Consider the following 19521-nt stretch of genomic DNA (forward strand, 5'->3'; position numbering starts at 1 on the left):
CCACAAGCACATTCTGAAGACGCAGCACGCACCGCGTGCTAATTACTAAATTGCAAGTCACATTTAGAGAACGAGTTGCGTCTACGCTATCATTAGTGGTTGTATTTGTTCTGCATTCGGCATGTTTCAGTGACAGACGAGTCATTAAAGCTAGAAAAATAAGAACATAGCTACATTCTTGTGACGACAATATTATATAAAAGGACGCCAGCCAACGTTCGCCGCCGATCTATTTTCATGAAATGTGCAAGAAAATATACCGGCACTTCAGGTGTTAAGACTTGCGTAGCGAATGTTGAAAGAACCTGGAAAAATGCTGTAAATAATGAAATCTTGGTGAGATTTTGTTTAACTTTGCTCACCCGCGAGCTCCTGTGTTCAGTGTGAAGATTTCTCCTAGTCTTCCATCACATGCAAGAAGATTCGGCATTAGAATTGCTGGTTCATCATGGCGACTTCAACCAGGAAGAAAGAAAATGAGAAGGAGGAAAAGATGCCTGTCGCCATGGTTGCGAGAGACGGGCGTCGCAGTCTAATTATTATGAACGTTCTCTGCTGTGTGATATGGACGACGTACTTGATCGCTGGATCTTTTCTCTTCGTCCATCTCGAGTACGACAACGACATGGAGGAGAAAAGGGAAAAGAGGCTGGATATCCACACTAAACTACATCAGGTGGGTCATATTCTCGTTGCTTTTACTGTATTGTCGTATTTTTGATCAACAATGAGCCTGCGGATGGGGATGTTTTCTTTCATCAACATGGATTATTTTGAAATGTATATTTTGGATTAGAGATGATTTGCCGGGTATTGTTTTATTCAATGAGAAAATATCAATGTGTTTGTTCTGAAGCTTTTATATCTTTAGTGACAGTGATCAATCGTAACTTAATGCGTACTCTAAAATTTGAACTCTAAGGGCTTCACTGAAATGGGTAAACATGGGAGGTTACAACATTGATGACACAACATTTGCCCCTCGACAATTCTCCGGTTTTATTTTCTCCAAGGACTTACGGTTAGGGTTAGGTTGTGAAAGGGTTTTCTGATGTAATGATTAGGATTAGGGTTAGGGTTATGTCTGTGGGTTGAATTCATGTTTGGCTTAGCGTGCAGACATTTCATGGAAGAAATCACACCTATTGTCGCAGGAGCAAATGTCATGGAACCACAACATCATGCATTTCAGTTCTGGATCCCGCAAGCACTATAATAGGTTATGAAGAATACACGTTGCATTATAACACTTGTCTTGTGTAATCATATTACGAGGTAACGACTACACGATACATGTATAGTCAGTATAAAGTAATTCTATTCAATTGAAACCCTTTCCTACTGCACTTACACACATACATACAAACGCACACACTCACACAGAGAAATCTCGCATCTTTGTCGTGATCCATTTAATCGCAGATATGGGCTCTTGGGGTGCGTGCGGGCCGTATGCACAGTCAACTCCATGACAACGACAACACGACGATCATCGATGACAACGGCACGACAATCATTGACGATGTCATCCCTAAGCTCCCTGACGACAACGACACATCGGTCATCGATGACATCCTCTCGGAGCTCTCGGAGGATTTAGGCATCGACACGATCCACACATGGAATTTCTGCAACAGCTTCCACTTTTGTCTTTCAGTTGTCTCCACCATCGGTGAGGAAAAGGGCGATGTTCGATATTCCGAAGATTTCGTTATTCCGAAGCGCATATTTTTCGCTAAACCTTGATGTTCGTTCATCCGAAAATGAAACGAGATTCGTTATTCCGAAAAAATGTTAATCCGAATGAGGTGTAAGGTTGTTAATCTCAAAATGAAAAGAAAAAAAGTTGCGTACTTTGCGTACTTACGAACTTTCGGAATGACAAACCTTATCTCATTTTCAGACAAACGAACCTTTGGAATGGCGAACCTTCATGTTCGGATAAAGGAATCTTCAAAATAATGAACCTTCGAAATAACGAACTGTAACTGAGGGAAAGAAGGAACAAAATTCCACAAACAAACAAACAAACAAACAAACAAACAAACAAACATCAAAAGACAGAAGAATCCTGCAAGTACTATAATAGTAAACGAACAAACGTTTATACAAAGGAACATTGCTACAAAGGAAATGTTAGAGTGCTACGTTCACAAGTGTAGTGAATACTGTCATTTCAATCACAGTATTGCAAAAGACCTATCAGTCTATACCACAATATCTGAAACCAAATATACTATTCATTGTGTGTGTGTGTGTGTGTGTGTTTAATAAACAGATTTTGTGTTTACTCAATCATGTAGATAAAAAGAATGCTAATCGTTTTCCAAGAATTAATCTTATCGTTTGTTTTCTCCATCTCGTACTTCTTTCTTATTTTCTCTGTCTGTTTATGTCGTCTATTCTTTTTTTCTTCTCATTCTTCGGAAAATAAAACTTCACTACAGGCTATGGATATTTGGCTCCAAAAACGCGTTTCGGTCGCCAGGTTTGCATCATGTACGGCGTCATAGGGATCCCACTAAACATTGTGCTCATGAGAAAGCTTGGCCGGATCAACCAATCTGCCGTCAACTTCCTTTACCGTCGTCTAACCAAAGTCGCCTCCTTGTGCTGCTGCGTATCGACGGCTAAAGTCCACGGACAGACGACCTCGGCGATCCAAGATGGCGCCTCTGGGTTGGTTACTGAAGATCAGAGTGACAAGCGATCGCGAACAACGACGCGTGCTGCAGCATGGGCGTTGCAATCTAGTCGGCCCGAGCATTTCCGTGGCATCAGGGAGTCGCATCCAGCTGAAAGTTTAGCGATGGGGACGAATGATGACATTGGCATTGATCGATCTACCCGGTATGGCTTATCGCAATCGGCTGGGGTTGATGCGAGAATGAGTACAGTAGCTACCATAACAGCGACGTCGGAGCAACTATCAGAAGAACACATAAAGAAGGGAAATGAAGAAGCTTATAGAGGCGGGGACAATCGTAAAGTAAGGTCACCGCTCTGGTTCATTTTTCTCATCGTCTTCATTCATCAAAACCTTTGTGCTCTCTTAATGAAATACATCGTCGCCTCCGATGAGGGGTGGAACTACTTAGACTGTCTCTATCTCATTTTTCAGATCACATCAACAGTCGGGTTCGGCGACCTTGAATACGTCAAATACGATATGAATGGCGTTGCCTGGATGATCTGCGACACGGCGTTTACCGTCTGTGGCTTATGTATATTGAGCGCGCTGTTTGACGCGGTCACGTCTACTGAGAAATGTTTGCCTTCCCTGGGGGAGCTTACGGCCTGCACCGCCAGATTTTGGTCGTGGCTTCGTCGTACCAAACACAGACCAGAAAATCACCAGTAAAATATGATTACTTCCTGTGAGTCACTTCTTATGTGTTCATCTAAAGACAAATATGCATGTCTAATTACCCATACGACTGGTTAAGAGTGGACAATTTGCCCTCCCTTGTGGAGAGCAGACGTTGAAAGGAAACACTGGAATGACACAAAAAGGATACAAAATCAATGTTATCTCATGGTTATGATATTCAAATGGTAATCGATCACCAACCTATATGAATGAATAATTGACGCCAAGGTTATTTCATCGTATTACACTGTATATGTCATACTGCAGGACAATTGGGTTTTATAACAAGAATGTGAACACATATAGGCCCATTATTTAAGAATTAAAGAATTAAGAATTTTATTTATGGAAAATAAAAAGTAAGTTTTATTATCTTGCTTTATAACTTACATGTCTTACATGTCTTACATGTCTTACATGACTTACATGTACATGTTCATGATTTACAAGTATTCCTTATCAAATTGCTTGGAAATAGTATTATGTTTGAATTAAACTCTGATCAAAGTTGGGCGAATTGCTTGTGTTCTCCCAATATCAAATTGAACTTTTAGCATAATGATACCGAGAGCCTTTAGCTGTGAGTCAAGATTAGTTTCGTTACCCCCCCCCTTTTTTTTTTTTACAGGTGGCATTGTTAGTTCATTACTTAATCCCTTAGTTTGTCTTTCTTGCAATGGTTAATATTTGTATATGTATGTATGTGTATATGTTAAGTGTTTGTGTAGGCCTACGTGTCTGAGTTTGTTTGTGTGTGTGTTTTTTTTTCTAAACAATCATGTGTTAGGATATATGTTACTCATATTTTAGGTCTGTGATGAAGGACATTTTTCCGTGTTCAAAAAATAAGAATGCACGGCACGTACACCTACGTACGTCCTAGTTTGCTACATTATGATGCCAAAGGCGTACTAGATTATGTGCACAGCGCGTCACGTGACAGCGTGAGTTGAAGTTGCCCGATTGGCTGAAAGTTTTACCCGCGATGACGCCCTCAGTAGTATTATCCGCGTGTAAAGCTGCATGGAAACGCAACAGTGAACACCGACACTATGTCCTAGCCTATTGAACTGCATTGGGTGATATAATGAAATTTAGCTTGATATTCATAAACACAACACAATTTCACAAGGGATTATTATGCATATTTCCAGATATAATAGCTTGATTGTGTTTTATTTATGGTTGCTGCAGTACTTTACACGTTTCAGTGTTTCCATTTGTCTTAGTGTGTTATGTGCTGTTCATTGTCAATGATATGCTGAAACATACAGGCTAATTGTGTAATGTATTTCAATTTTCATGGCTCTGTTGTAAAGTAGGCCCCTCAGATCTGAACCAGGCCACCCTGTGTATTCTTGTAAAAATATCGAATCGATGAATAAATAAACATAAATGAAATTACGGTGATTATTTGACAGAAACAAAAGACAATATAGAACAACTACTCGTAACAATGTTTCAATAACTTTATTCTATCAACTCGGATGATGGTTAGATTTCCATAACGTGACGGTATTCACATCAAATGACTACTACAGCACTAAAATCTGATCACCAGGCTTACAGAAATAAATTGTTACATGCTTTTGTCGCATTGTAATCAAATCATCTAAATTAGCATAACACCATAGCCTTATAGCATCAGACAAAGAAACGTAATTACATGTGAGAGTTATAGCGTTGGGAAAGTAAATGCAATGCACATGACCGAAATAACCAGATGATATCAATCATAATGAAGAGCCTGATTACAAAACGAGCTATCTCCATTTGTTTTAATTTGAGATATTTGCGATTAAAGCTGCTAAGAAACAGAGAAAATAATGAGAAAATATGGATAATTTTAGTCGTAACTTCAAGAATATTCCTTGTTATGTAACAAGATTTGATCGTTGGCAAGATTTTATCTTGGTCTATCTGATGATGGACTTACTTTGAAATTTTTTAAAATGCCGCTTATCCCGTTTTGCAATTAAACTCTTCATATTTGAGCCAGAAAAAAAAAAAACCCTCTTCACGTAGGAAGATATCTATGTCAATGATGTATATCAGATTTAGGGTTGTTACACTGTACATTCACTGAGATGACGTCATTTTCATAATTAAACCATAAGAACAGTTGGAATGCGACAAAATAATGAAAGCAAGGAAGAATTATGGTATTTTTGGAATGCTTCATTCACGAAAGTTTACAATCGTGGCAATGCTAGTCAATATGCCATTTATGACATCCTTGTGCTGTTGTTTTGAGTTGTCGACTTTAAAATTGTCGACTATAAAATCAACTGGTTACTGTCAGCACACCATGTAAAGGTGATGCTTTTAAAGCTCTCGTTTGCAAGGTGTTGCTGTTGTTTTTTCGAAATCGTCACACCTGCGTGTCTTCTAATACTATAAGAGACATGTAAATATATGGATCATAGTGCTGTTTAGCTCAAATTTTTGCCCCGGGAAACACGTGAGTTTTTGATATCGTACGAGTAAATCTGTGAAACAGATTTATGTTCACCTCCCTTGTAAAATTTGAATGGAAATATCACTCGAAGAGGAGAAAATCGTGGTGATTTATCCATATTTTCAGCAGTGATCGATAATAAATGATATTTATGCATTAAACTTATAACTTTCAGTTCCACATTGACTTCAATCGACAGCACATGGAATTAATTATGTTATCAAAAAGATAGTACGGCACATTTAGTTTGGCTATTGTTTGATACTCCTATTGCTGTCGATATAAATAAGTATTTGAATAAAGCGATATCTGTATATAGGGTTCACTATGATGTAGACAATGGGTGAATAAAACATTCCTGCAAATAACAGTAATAAACGAGTTTCGGAAACATACTGCCTTGTCTTTATCGAAGGCAAAAAATATAGAACTTTTATTTCAGGAGATGTCACATGGTCGAGAAGTTTCTTCTTTTATAGATGTTTTAAAAAAATCGTCTTTACCTCTATCTGTTTAAACGGCAACACATGGCATGAATTAAGTTATCACAAAATATAGAATGGCACATTTTGTTTTGTTTATGTTTGATATCCTTTATGCCGTCGACATAAACAAGTATCTAAATAAAGCGATTATCTGTGCACAAAACTGTGTACTTTTCTTAATACATATACTGCACAACAATTAGGCATATACCAAGTGTGAATGAACATGGTTAGCATCTAAGAAAACTGATCACTATTAGTTATAGTTTTGTCTTTTCATTACTTGACAGGAAAGATGTTAGCCTTTTGCAAAGACAGCTCGCAATGGACTCGCATACAGCGAGCAGTGGACTCGCACGCACACAGCGGTCGGATTGGAGCGAGCACTCGTAGCAGCTCGCCGGTCGCGCGCTGTGTGTGCGAGTCCATTGCTCTCTGTGTGCGTGTGCTGAAATCATAGCGAGCTGCCTTTGTAAAAGGCTAGAAAGACGCCGATAATCTCCCATTTCACACATCTTTTGAAGAAACTGCTATATACATGCGGTAACGAAATCACAGTAGTCAAATTGTTTGTCCGAATAGCATAATAATAATAATGTAATATTCAAGTGGCAAGTATATATTGAAAGCACGCGATTTCATGTATGATGTAGAACAATGCAATACAGTTAATATCCTCGTCTTCACTGTATCCTTATGACTGTTACACATCAAAACAGCCATCATAGGTGCCGCTGGTTTTTCTCGAATTGTCAAAGGGTCTTCAGTGGGTTTCTAGGTCTCTGTTAAACACGTTAGAAGGTAATCTAAACTAACGCTTGTTCCTTCAAGTCTTATAATTACTCGATTCCCACTCTCGCAGACTCGCCATTTGTCTCCTTGCGTATCGCTGGCATAACGTCGTATCGAGAGATGACAACCACTTCCTCACTTTCGTGTTCAAATTCGCTTCACTCTCTTCATCATCATTGTCATCATCGTCTTCTTTCGACTCATCCGAGGTCTCGTTATCATCGTTCTCGGCATCGTTGTGGTTATGGTCAGTTTTTCTGGCACTGCTCTTTAACGTCCTCTCCCTCGTTTTAGTTCTTTTCATCAGAAGTTCCGACGTCGGCTTCTGCACCGCCACGCCCTGCTCGTCTTCGTGGTGGAGTTGTGCGCGTTGCTGGTGGTCGGGCTTGGCGGCGCCCTGGCTGGCCCGGGGTTTGGGCGCTGCGGGTGCCGAAGTGTACCGCGTTTGCGACTTTGCGTTGCCGATGTTGAGGTGTGAACTCGCATGCGGAGAGAACCCGTTCGGATGACTGCCTTGTTGATCTACATGCGAATGAAAAGTTAGAATTATTAAAAGTATTGATTGATAAGACTGATTTCTGAAAAGATTAAGACTCATGATGAGGCTGATTAAAAAAAAAATAAATATCGATTAATGAGAATGATTTCTCAAAACTCTTATTGACATAAAAAAGCCAAACGAATAACAAATTTTGCAACATTTTGAACATACTAACGCTCCATTTTTTCCAAAGATCAAGGATTTATTTTACTTCAATATTGGATCATGATAGGTAACCTCCCAGCTATGTTTTCATCGGTGTTTCGATTCCTCATATAATTTTCACATATATTCATCTTCTTATTTGTTGTATTCGACAATGAACACATTCAATTTCTTGGATTCTTTATGGTTAACTTAATACTTGTAAAACATGGTGTATGGAACAATAAAAACAAACACAAGATATGTCTCAAATGTATCAACATCAAACTGATTTGGTATTAATAAGAAATAAAGTCACTTGACCAATGCTTGGGTCCAACTTTGGAAATTGAAAATTCCTGCCTGGGAAACAGGTGATAAAGATGATGACACATACAAACGGGATTTGTAAGTATTGTGATTATACGTGTACCATCTAATGTCTTTAACATTTTGAATACACTCTTAATACTACACACATGTTTGGATAGTTACAGTGTGTTTAGTTATTGCTTCGTACGAATGAGACTCTGATTTTAGCCAAAGTGCAGCATGTTGTTGAGATCTTTGTTTGTTAGTGGACAAACTTGCGTTAAGCGGGGACCACATGGATAAGGCAGAATTTTGTTTATCTTGGTTTATTCTATTTTTAGAATATAAAACCAAAAAAAAAAGCACACATGCAAAACCTCAATAGATAGCCTACGTATGATGCCATGGCTATGGATTTGGTAAAGAATTTAAAGGGCATAACAAGGAAAATATATGCATAAAATTAATGTTTCCATGCGTGCATCAGGATATCTAGAGATGAAAATAGTTGCAGTACATTTTTGTAATCATGAGTGATAATGTGTGAAACAGCAAAAAGAAAGTCCTTTAAGTCTTGGTTAAGTTGTCCTTCTACGACTCTTCAGTTTTCCCCCAGAGCCATCTCGATACTTTTGGGACAATATATATTGCGACAGTTGTGAGGTGTCGTCAAACAAAGGAGAACCCTTCTTTTAACCCCCTTGAAAGCAGACGATTGAGCTGGCGGTATCGATCCCTCGCTCGAGGTCAACACAAGTCGATCGAGCGTCCATATCAAATGCTGGCATTTTCAAGTGGAACTCTGAGGCTCTGATAGAGGTTTATTTTTGACGGTATCGATAATCTATCAACTCGGCTTTTTGTCTATCAAAGAATCTCATCGGCAAATCAAGCAAGGTCTGGTCTTTCTATAGGTCAAAGCAACCCTGCATGCCATTGCAGGTGCCAAAATTATGAAACACGAGCTGGTGATTAAAGGCTTCAAGAACTAATGAGGTTACATACTCCAGATTTACAATCGACCTGCCTAATTCTCTGAGTCTGCCCCTACAGTTTAGAGCATCTAACATTTTACCACCTTGACTATCACGACCACTACCTGGGAATTTACTGTAATTACATATACATTGATGAATTCATAAGAACCTACTCAGAGATATCAGTAAAACATCAGCGAAATTTGGAGGAAGATCGGACACTCCGTTAAACAGTTATGACTTTATTCCAAGTTTCAGCGTATTACATCGCTGGACAAGTAGGTTATAACAGTTTTTCATGTCACAGTACAAATGGATTATTTTATTTAAAAAATGTAAAGAGAATTCCAATCATTCTTATTTTTCTGAAGGGTAAACGAAATCATCGCCTTCTGAAGGCATGCGGGGGAAATAAAATTACTCTTAATATTCATTGTTGTTGTTGTTTTTCATATAGCTCTGATATACTGTGCATCATATCACCAACTGCTGGAGTTTTCTTAGAAGCCAAGACATCAAATGGATAATCCAAAACTTTGAAATTCATAACCTTGAATGAATGGTTCGATTTTCCTTTAACTTAACGGATGTGTTCCACTTGGTTCTACTTATATTTCTGCATTCACTCAATTCATGACACGTGTATATACTTATAATGTAAATTTCGATATCTTACCTAACAGCATTAAGAGTAACAGCATTATTATATCAACATCAATATCGCCCGATTTCTCGTTTTTATTGTCTTTGTTTTACTTGTTTTATGCATCAGTTCCAATCGATGCTTTGCTTCAGAGTCAATGCTGATTAATACATCGAGTTATCCTTTATCTGTTTTTACTCTTATCGACATATTATCCAGACCTCTTTTTACTGCGGAAAAGCATGTTACTGTTTGGTGTATCTTTAAAAGCCAAGATTGAATGAATGTTTCCCCAAAGGTAAGTCTTTAACTAGTTCACTTTTGTCATCCAATGAAACGTTTCAGAGATTCTAAAAATACCCAGAAAGTATCGTCATTAACGTGATAATGCAATTGAGTGCTGAAGCAAAGAAAACTGCTACATATCGATGTTTGATTCGATTTATCAGTTCGTCTTTCAACTCCATTTATTCCTAAACTTTGCGAGTTCCTCACGCTGCCAATACAGTGTCATTACCAGCACTCTCCTGCATGGAATCGACGCAAAAAAGAAGCAAGAAATCATTCAAGTACAAACCAGACCCTCATCGTTGTACGAAAGTTATGATAATGATAATATTGATAATGATAATAAAATAATAATAATAACACATTATTAACTGACCGCAGAAACTATACCTTTAACCTATTACATTCTACTGCCCTAGACTGCAAGAGCTCCTTAATGTTAATTTGCTGCACTGTCCCATATAATTTGAATAAGTAAGCATTAGATAAATATCAGATCCCTTAAACATATCAATCGACTATACTGATTTGCTAAACAGAATAAATGAATGATTAACCTCACCATAACAAAGCAATCTTAAAAATATATGAGTGGGGGAAAGAAATGCAGGAGGCCTTGTGAATAGCCTGAAACCTGTCGGGACAGGTGCCTGATCTTACTGCATGCTTTGTTCATCGCTTTTTAGGGAAATTGCCCATAGGGCAATCTCGGCATCAGGCTCAATTGTGGTCTATAATTTAGGCTAAAGTACTCCCTTCCTTATTGAAAAAAAAAAAGGTATACACATGGATTCATGCACATTGAGAAGTATTCATACATAAACAATGAGCACAATACACGCACACACTCGTGTTATCGTAAGCAATCTCACGAAATATACAAAGTTATCCAATACAGCCACTCGTAGAATTATCAAAAGAAACTCAAGCGTATAGATAAATCCAAATCCAGCTGAAAATTCAGATAAGATTGACGGACATGACACGGATCGATTTTTTCTTTCGCTTCAGTCTGACATTTCGAAAGAACAAAAATCACACCTCACAAAGTGCAGCAGAGCACACCTTTAAATCGCACGATAGAGAGTTTCACGATGAATGGACAGTTTCATGACTTGTTCAAGTCTTTTTGACAACAAGCTGTATCCATGACAACATTAAATTTTGTATGATGCCTGAATAGAGTCTAGACAAGTCCAGTCATAGGTAATTCTTGTAAATGGAAACCATGTGCAAGGACTATTAAACACAACTATTACATATTAGAAAACAGCGCTTTCTTCTTTTTTTATATTGTATGAGCAGCTGATGAGGTGTGAGTAGAGTTTAGACAAGTCCAAATCATAGATTATTCTTGCAAAAAATGGAAACCGTGTAACCGTGTAACAATTTGTTAGAAAACAGCGATATTTTTTTCTTGACAGAATCATAACCTATGGAAATCTTGGAATTTGAAGATTATCTTTAAGCCTGATGAAGCCTGTATGAATTTGAAGTTTTCATGAAACCGTTCTTTTCATCTTGAAGATATAGAATGATGGAAAGATGCACGAAATGAAAATACAAAGTACAAACTCCCAAGTCTTTTAACCCATGACAGCAAAAAGAATGACCCGTGCATACAGATTTACATTTCCATTGGGACGCCGCGAAATATTTCAAACAGGCACAACACTTCACGTTCATCAATCACTCAACAGGAACATTAAATTACATAGATCAATATTAAACTATAGCAAAAAAAAATATGTTAATCACGGGGCAAACTGAAATGAACACGTTGCACCTGTTGTTTCGACAGGTGTTTTGCATGAACTTGCAACTGCAGCAAATTGCACAACAACAATGGATGTACTTCACACAGGACCTAACATACGCAAGACGGTACACAAAGGTTTACTTCTTTATCATATTGGAGAAAAGCTTTGTAGTCTGCGGACCGTTTTTGGGTGGCACTGTGGGAAATCAATTTGAAAAATGAATGCATTTAAGTTTCCTACTTGATTAAGACATTGGCAGCTCATAACAAAACGAACACTGGAATATCACAATTTCTGCCGTCAAAAGTGTGTGTAAAATTAATAATTCATGCTTTGGATACAACATGCATTCATAATACTGATCATAAGAGTAATTTACTATTGTGCAAACAAAATCGTCCATATAACGTGATCACAATCATGTACGTAACAGAATATGGGAATGCAGCAAGTTCCTAAATAAATGTATGATATTTTTTATATGTATGGGTGGCTAGATAGTTTCAAACAAACCAGAAGAAAAAAATCAAGACAATAATGACATAAAGATGATTATAATAGCATGCTGTACTATCTTGCACAACTGCTTTTTTTTTTGGGGGGGGGGGAGGGGGGAGGGGTGGGGCATAGTGATGAAATATCAAAAATGTGATACAATTTGAATATGATATCGATCTTTTAATTTGCGTCCAGCTATTTCTAAATACGAGGAACAAATTCTTTCTGGGTGAATCTTTGTGCCTTGTTACGAAAAGGTGGCCTCAAAAAATGATGCTCTCTAGCGCTTAGCTGTAATTTATATGCCATCGACGCACATGAAACACGTTTCATTAACGTGTAAAAGGCGTCACCATTCAATAAAAAAAATATCATATTATCATGTTCGCCCATTGTTTCTCATTGTTTCTAATTGTGTTTATGTGGATCGTTAATAGTACTCTGCGTATCAGCATCGAGAATAAACAGGTGCCTTCTTCATTGAAATGTGAACTAACAAAACTTGTTCTGTCAAATCATGCTTACGTTTTAATGCCCCCGGGAATGTGCGATTGGATGTGAGCGCAACAGACAACCGACAAGCATTATTTTATATTCAGGTGATTCTATTCCTTGAACATGTTGAAGTGATGACGAAGATAACATCATTGCTTTGTAATAATTCCTGAGTCTATTGAGGCCGGTTTCCTTGGCTACCAGCTGCAATCAAAACAGCAGGAATGCTAGTCTACTCACTTTTTTGTTTTTCAACGATGTTTATTCTGTTCCATTCAAAGTAATAGAAAAAAAAATAACAATTTTCATTTGCTACAATTGAAATGACGAAAATATACATTTGTGATCATAATAGCAAAATTTGCTATTGCTGTACATAATGACATAACAAAAATTACATTTTCATGAACAATTATCAATTTACATACAGTCACTTCCCCTATGCTCTCAAAAAAATTGCTTAAATTTAACAGTGATAATTCAATTCTTCTAGCATTAATCTTAATAATCATCAAATGAATTATGCAGCAAAATTATACAGTAATAAATAATGGAACCATATTATTTATCAACCAATACCCGCCCACCTACTAACTCATATCCCTTCCTGAGTCCCTATGACCACCCCCACCAGTTCCCTCCCTTCCTGTTTCCTCCCCCAGCCCTATCTGTACACATGCAACACACAAACACACACAAACACACCCATACACACACACACATACACATGCACCTAATTTGGTTAACTGCTCTTACCTACACATCACAATATAGTAAATATAATTATATAATCAGCCCGCCAACAGGCTGACAGGAACGCATGGGAAAGGAGGGGGAGAAAATACAAAACAACACAAGAGAAAAAGAAGAAGAAGAAGAAGAAGAAGAGGAGGAATGAAGGAAAGGAAAAAAAATGAAGAAAAGAAAGAGTGGAATACTATGGAAACATTACTATTTTCATAAAAGTCACACACACACACACACACACACACACTCACACACACACACACAGATATATATCGAACCCATGACAGTAGTCAATGGGAATCAGCACATAACATCAGTCATCTATAAGAGCCGCCAAGAAATATGACATTCATTTATGGAATAGACCCTCCTGAATATTATCACCAAAGACGATGAAATAAATCATGGAACATTAAAGGTGATAAGTCTATACCCAAACAAAGAATTCAGTATAGGTAAAGATAGTAGTGAAACATTCTGTGAAAAGTTTGAAAAAAGTCAGATAACGCAGTTAGACGTTATGAATTTGTGATGTTTCGGTTAATTCCATGTGTTATCTTCACTAGATTGAAACTCTACAACAATATGTGTTGTCCCTCTAGTTGAACGCTGTAACGAAGATTTAAGCAGAATTTCATAAAAATTCATTTTTTAAGGACATCAAATAGCACTGACAATTTGGCTGCCCTAGCTGGCATGGCATGCATAGCATTGTGGATAACAATTAGCACTTACCTGCACACCTCCTTAAAAGGTCGAATTTTATTAACATGTCGTATTTTTTATTTTTTAAATTCTATCTATCTTTCCTCAATATCGTTCTACTAATATGACATCAGACATTGTACATAATAAATAGTGCTGTTTTCCATGATGCTGCCCTCACCGGCCTATGGTCAATATTTCTTTCCCTGAGAGTGCCCGATGATAAAAAGATAGTAACGCAATCTATCTATTCAAATAAAAACGTATATTTTGACGTTTCACTTTAAAATTGTTTATTGGGGATGATGATAGAGCAGTTTGATGGACTGACACAATGAAAACTTTAATGTGCTATATGGTCCCCCTGGGTCTAAGTAGAAATCCGAGAGCTATGCTCTTCACGAAAAAGCCTCCATTTAGCCGTTTCAGGTTAATGGAATACAAGATAGTATTTCATTTTCTGATTTTTCTTATCATTATTGCCGCTATCGTTTACAATTTACAATTTACAATGATATAAATAGCAAAGCGTTTGCGTAAAAAAAAAGATGTGATTCAATACCTTCATCAAAGGCAAACTTCCCTAAACTCGCACTTGCTTCGCGTAAATTTTCTAGTAGCAAATACTTTGCTGAATGAAGAATGTATCGTAATTTGTTAATATTTTGCAGCCTATAAAATTCTAGTTAAATAACTGCGTTCCTTAACATAGCCGATGGGGTCTAGTGTTCATTTCAGAAAATTTCTTCATCAAATTGCCATTAGACGGTACAATGTACTTGAGTTTAAATTTTCATAACAATCCATACTAACTACTTTTTAGTTGGGCTATTTTTTATTTAATGATATCTCATTTAATCTTTGGTCGTCCAATGTTGATGTGATAATAAAGCGTTGTCTGAGATGATAAACCGTTTTCTAAACAGAGTAACTATTTAGATTTTATTTTCTTTGATGATTCACATTTTTAAAGATTCACGTCAAGCAGTCAAGTTGTCTGTGTTGGTGAACTGTATGATACTTCGTTAAATTCAAAAGAGCTGCGAGGAGTACTTTGGTGACGATATCAAGATAATTTTCATTCTAAAGTAATTGGTTCCGCCAATTGATCAGGGAAAAATATTTCTCAGCGTTACAACTATGGCGACAAAGATGATTATGATGATGATGATGATGGTAATATTGATAATGAATAAAGCGCTGCATCCACTTAATTCTAGTGCATAGTTGATTTACAGAAATGAACATCAAAGAAGTGCATAACATAGAAGACAGAAGATAATAAAAGGGGTCACTATTTTTTCTTCATCGCATAATCTTATTACTGTCAATTATTTTCCAGCTGATGAGAAGGATTTATAGAGAAATGCAGTCTCCCCAATGACAGGTAAGATGAAAAGTAAATATGACACGAGTAACAGAATTCAGGGAAATACGTGAATTCCGTGTAGGCCTAATCTATATACAATTTCGTATAGATTAGGCCTACTCCACCTTTACCATTTATTTACTTCTGCCTTCTGGGTTTGTTAGTTCTACCATTGTCTACTTACCTCTCAACAGATGGACGTTGCGATGACTGTATGGTCGTGACGAGAGAGGGTAAGTTACCCATGATCCCACAGAAGTCCGTCCCCCAGCGTTGACATCCGATGAGTTGGTCGGGTGGGAGGACACGAGACTTCCATCTGACCTTTGCCACACCTCCGGAAGTGATATGGCCACGTTTTTGAAATGCGAGTGGCCATGGTCGCCGAAATCGGATCGAGTGCCGGACTTGAGAATACCTCGGGGTGGTCGTTGATCGGGTCCCGGCCCCGCTGGGGAGCCGTACTTGGCATGAGTGACTCGCAAACCGCTGTCGTCGGCGGATGAAGACGTCCCACTCCCGCGAAGGTGCATATCGGTGCTGAACGCGCGCCTCCGCAGGAAATGTTTCGTCATCACGGCAGGAAAATTGCGCGCGTTGATCATGTCTATGCTGCGCGTCCCTCCGCGTTGGTTCCCGTTCATGGAGACAGGCTGTTCCTGCGGCCCGAAGGCGAATAGCCTCCTGGGCTGAGTTTCGTCGCCCGTACTGGTACGTAGCGCCATCGAGGCCGAGTGCCGCTGGCTTAGATGGCGGCTGATGGACGGACCGGGCTCGGAAATGGTACGCCGCAGTACGGGAAGAGCGATAGCGTTGTCGGCAGTTGGCGGCGGTCCTTGTTTCGAAATCATTAGGTCGTATGTCGACTGATGTGCGACTAACATTTTACCATGCTACTGCGGATACTTTGGGACTTGAGTACAGTATGACAGACATCACAGGTACCGATAGCATGAGTCGTTCTTTATGAAAGTCAGCTTTGATGGTGCATGTAACATTATGGACGCGATGCTCGCCATATTCACGAATCCATTCGTAAAATCTGTAACGGTAAAACAAAAAGTGGATAGTAATGTGAGGTACACGCGTGTAATTTTGGACTTCGACTTGTACTGAACTAAAGAACGTTTTACTTTTCATATTATGAAACAACTGACAAGTTTCAATGGAAGTTGTAAGGAAAAACATTTATTTCAACTCAATTAAACTAGAAACTAAGCATGAACAATGTGAAGAAATGATTAAGAATATTCCACCAGAATCAGAGAACGAAAATATTTCGAGATATCATATTGCTATAGGAAAGCTTTTCTTAGCATATCATATTCGTTTTCAATCTTGTATATATATATATATATATATATATATATATATATATATATTGGGAAACAAATGCTGTTGTAATTATTTTTCCGTACATATCGTGTGGGTGTGTGGAGGTGTTTATGTTCAGAGTTATACTTGCGTTCATATAAAACAGCAATTCAAAGATGGATGAGATACTGTTTTTAATGCGTGAGTTCATAAAAAAAGTCAGACAAAATCATGTACAAGCAAAACCAGTCAATAATGTGAAAGATTTTGATCAAACAGAAATTTGAAAGATCTGTTTTTTTTTCTACAGATGACTTGAGAGATCTGATCAGTGCAATAAATGATTCCTATCTGTTGAATAGTATTGCTAGCTATATTTCACATTTGCAACTTTGCAATCGGCTTTAGAAATCGGCAGTGTTAATGCGGATAAGATCACAATGATGGATGTGCCTTGCCTCTCACATCAGTCAAATTTCGAATCACCCCATTGTGGATCTAAATCTATTTTGTATTGTATTTCTGTACGTATTCTCTAGTTTTGTTTCGATGTAACAGGGCAGTTTTGGATCTGTGACGCTAATGCTACGACATGCCATTATAGGCAAAACATGTTGTTCTGCGCATGTGCGAGACAGCTGTTTCCAAAAGAGCTCACTTTCTCAAAACCAGAGGGAAGCGCGCCGTAGCATTGAGTCGGAGTACCGCTTCCTATCAAGACTGAATCAGACATCATTTGCTTGATCTGATTATGTTAGATTTGATTCATTGTGTCTGCATGGCAGCATTTATACCGTGATGGATAGAACACGAAGAATGTATCGACGATATTACACTGAAAGCAGTTGAATTGGTTAACAAATAAACAGGTCGTGTAGGTATAATCCCAGAGGGAGTTCAGGTTTACCTTTTTTGGCGATCTTATTATTCTTAAAGCTATTTCAAGCTATGGTATTTCCAGAAAGCAGACATAGGACGATGAATCACTTTTTTTCTATTTTGCAACATTGAAACTCAGAGAATTATCAGTATGTTGATATTTTCTGCACAGATGGGCCAGTAGCTTTATGGGGTGTTGAAATACAACAACGGTGCTTCAGAAATGTGAACTTGTACGTGACCGTCAAAATTAAACGCTCGTTTCACATATTGTGCACGTACACTGGTCGCAAAATCTATGATAGGCTCCTTAAAGACAGAGAGGGCAAAGGTGCATGTATAACATCATGACATAAGTTGTTTGCAAAAGAAATTTAAGTGTTTATCAAGCAATGTAAGCTTTTATTACCCACGCGAAAGAATAAATAGCAAAAGAAACACACACACACACACACACACACAAATCAATTGCTCAGAATGAGATAAGATTGTGAGGTAAATTGAGGCCGGATAAAGAACATGTGTGAGCAGAAAACACACACAACACACATACACACAATCATGAAAACATGGAAGAGTGTATATTGCAAAGTTATTGCGTTTTGTTTGCTTTGTGTCACAACACTTTTTTTTGCTTGCTTGCTTGCTTTCTTGCTTGCTGCTGACAACTCAATGGCATCTCCTTTAAAACCCAGCTTCATGATAGGAAAAAAAAATCATGAAATGTTCTGGTTGACTTTAAAGAATAAAAGAAAGTCTGCCAACAGCAACTTTATCGCGAAACTTAGACAGACTGAAAGTATTCAACTTATCAAACTTAAAAGTTTTTATTTTCATGACGCAGTGACATCAGTCGCAGCCACGCATTCGAATAAACCGAGGCAAAATGACATGTTGTATATGCGATTTACCGACGAGAAAATCTTCACCGAATTTCGTGTCGTGTTTTCCTAACATTCCCATCGATTTTTTTTTTTTTTTTTTGTGGCAGAATTATCATAACCTATCAACAAAGGCAATATTGGGATGAGGGTAGTTGTCGAAAAGTCCGAGAAAATAAGATTGACTTTTGACTTTATAAATCCATTACAGAATTTTATGAGGCAACGCATTCCTAGGCTAATAAAATATGCACGGGTTTTATCATCTCCCTCTTAAATGTATACATGTATTAGATTTTTATTACAACGTACTTCACGCTGATCGCTGGATTTCATTCTGCTCAATAAAGCCACTATGAACTCGGTATGACTGTTAGACTGGAATTGTTCTTAATAGGAGTTATTTGCATACACATCATATATCATCTCCTGAAATTGAACTATTCGATCAAAAATATTAACATCATCTAAACGTACATGCGTTTTGTTTTTCTGTTTTATAACGCTTCTCATTCAAGAGTAGATTTAAGTTGATTTAATGACAGATCGGGTTAGAAGCTCCAACTTCCGTGTTCGTGCTCGGCATTTCACATTAGTCGAGTTACCATTCATACAAAAGGAATGCGCGTTTTGTGAATGCACTAAACTATTGATCTTGTGCTGCGTTACATACAAGGGGTATACAGGTGTCAGCGCCCTCTGAAAAAGTGCATAGCTGAAACCACGATTCAACGGTTGCCATAGCAACGCGAACATACGACCAACCGCGTAATTTGCAAGATCAATGGTACACTCCAGAATGGTAGCAGCATATCGAATTAGTCATGGCTTTTTCGGTCTATGATTATATCTACGGGCCGGAT

At 37.9% G+C, this 19521-nt stretch overlaps 1 protein-coding gene across 1 annotated transcript; it reads left to right on the plus strand.

Annotated features, from left to right (window-relative positions):
• Positions 1–448: 448 nt before the first annotated feature.
• Positions 449–3361, plus strand: LOC139720185 (uncharacterized). The gene is made up of 3 exons (XM_071631549.1): positions 449–676; positions 1423–1672; positions 2448–3361. The coding sequence occupies exons 1-3, from the start codon at positions 449–451 to the stop codon at positions 3359–3361; spliced, it is 1392 nt and encodes a 463-aa protein (XP_071487650.1).
• The last annotated feature ends 16160 nt before the right edge of the window (positions 3362–19521 follow it).

This window comes from Diadema antillarum, unplaced genomic scaffold, assembly GCF_040938485.1.
Source record: "Diadema antillarum isolate AM-2024a unplaced genomic scaffold, OU_Dant_1.0 scf00000123, whole genome shotgun sequence".
In the NCBI taxonomy this organism is placed as follows: Eukaryota; Metazoa; Echinodermata; class Echinoidea; order Diadematoida; family Diadematidae; genus Diadema; species Diadema antillarum.

Excerpts from the sequence above, each read along its gene's own strand:
- LOC139720185 (XM_071631549.1), top strand. The coding sequence starts at position 449 with ATGGCGACTTCAACCAGGAAGAAAGAAAATGAGAAGGAGGAAAAGATG. Across the intron at positions 677-1,422 it reads TCCACACTAAACTACATCAG|ATATGGGCTCTTGGGGTGCG; the intron begins GTGGGTCATATT and ends ATTTAATCGCAG. Across the intron at positions 1,673-2,447 it reads TTCAGTTGTCTCCACCATCG|GCTATGGATATTTGGCTCCA; the intron begins GTGAGGAAAAGG and ends ACTTCACTACAG.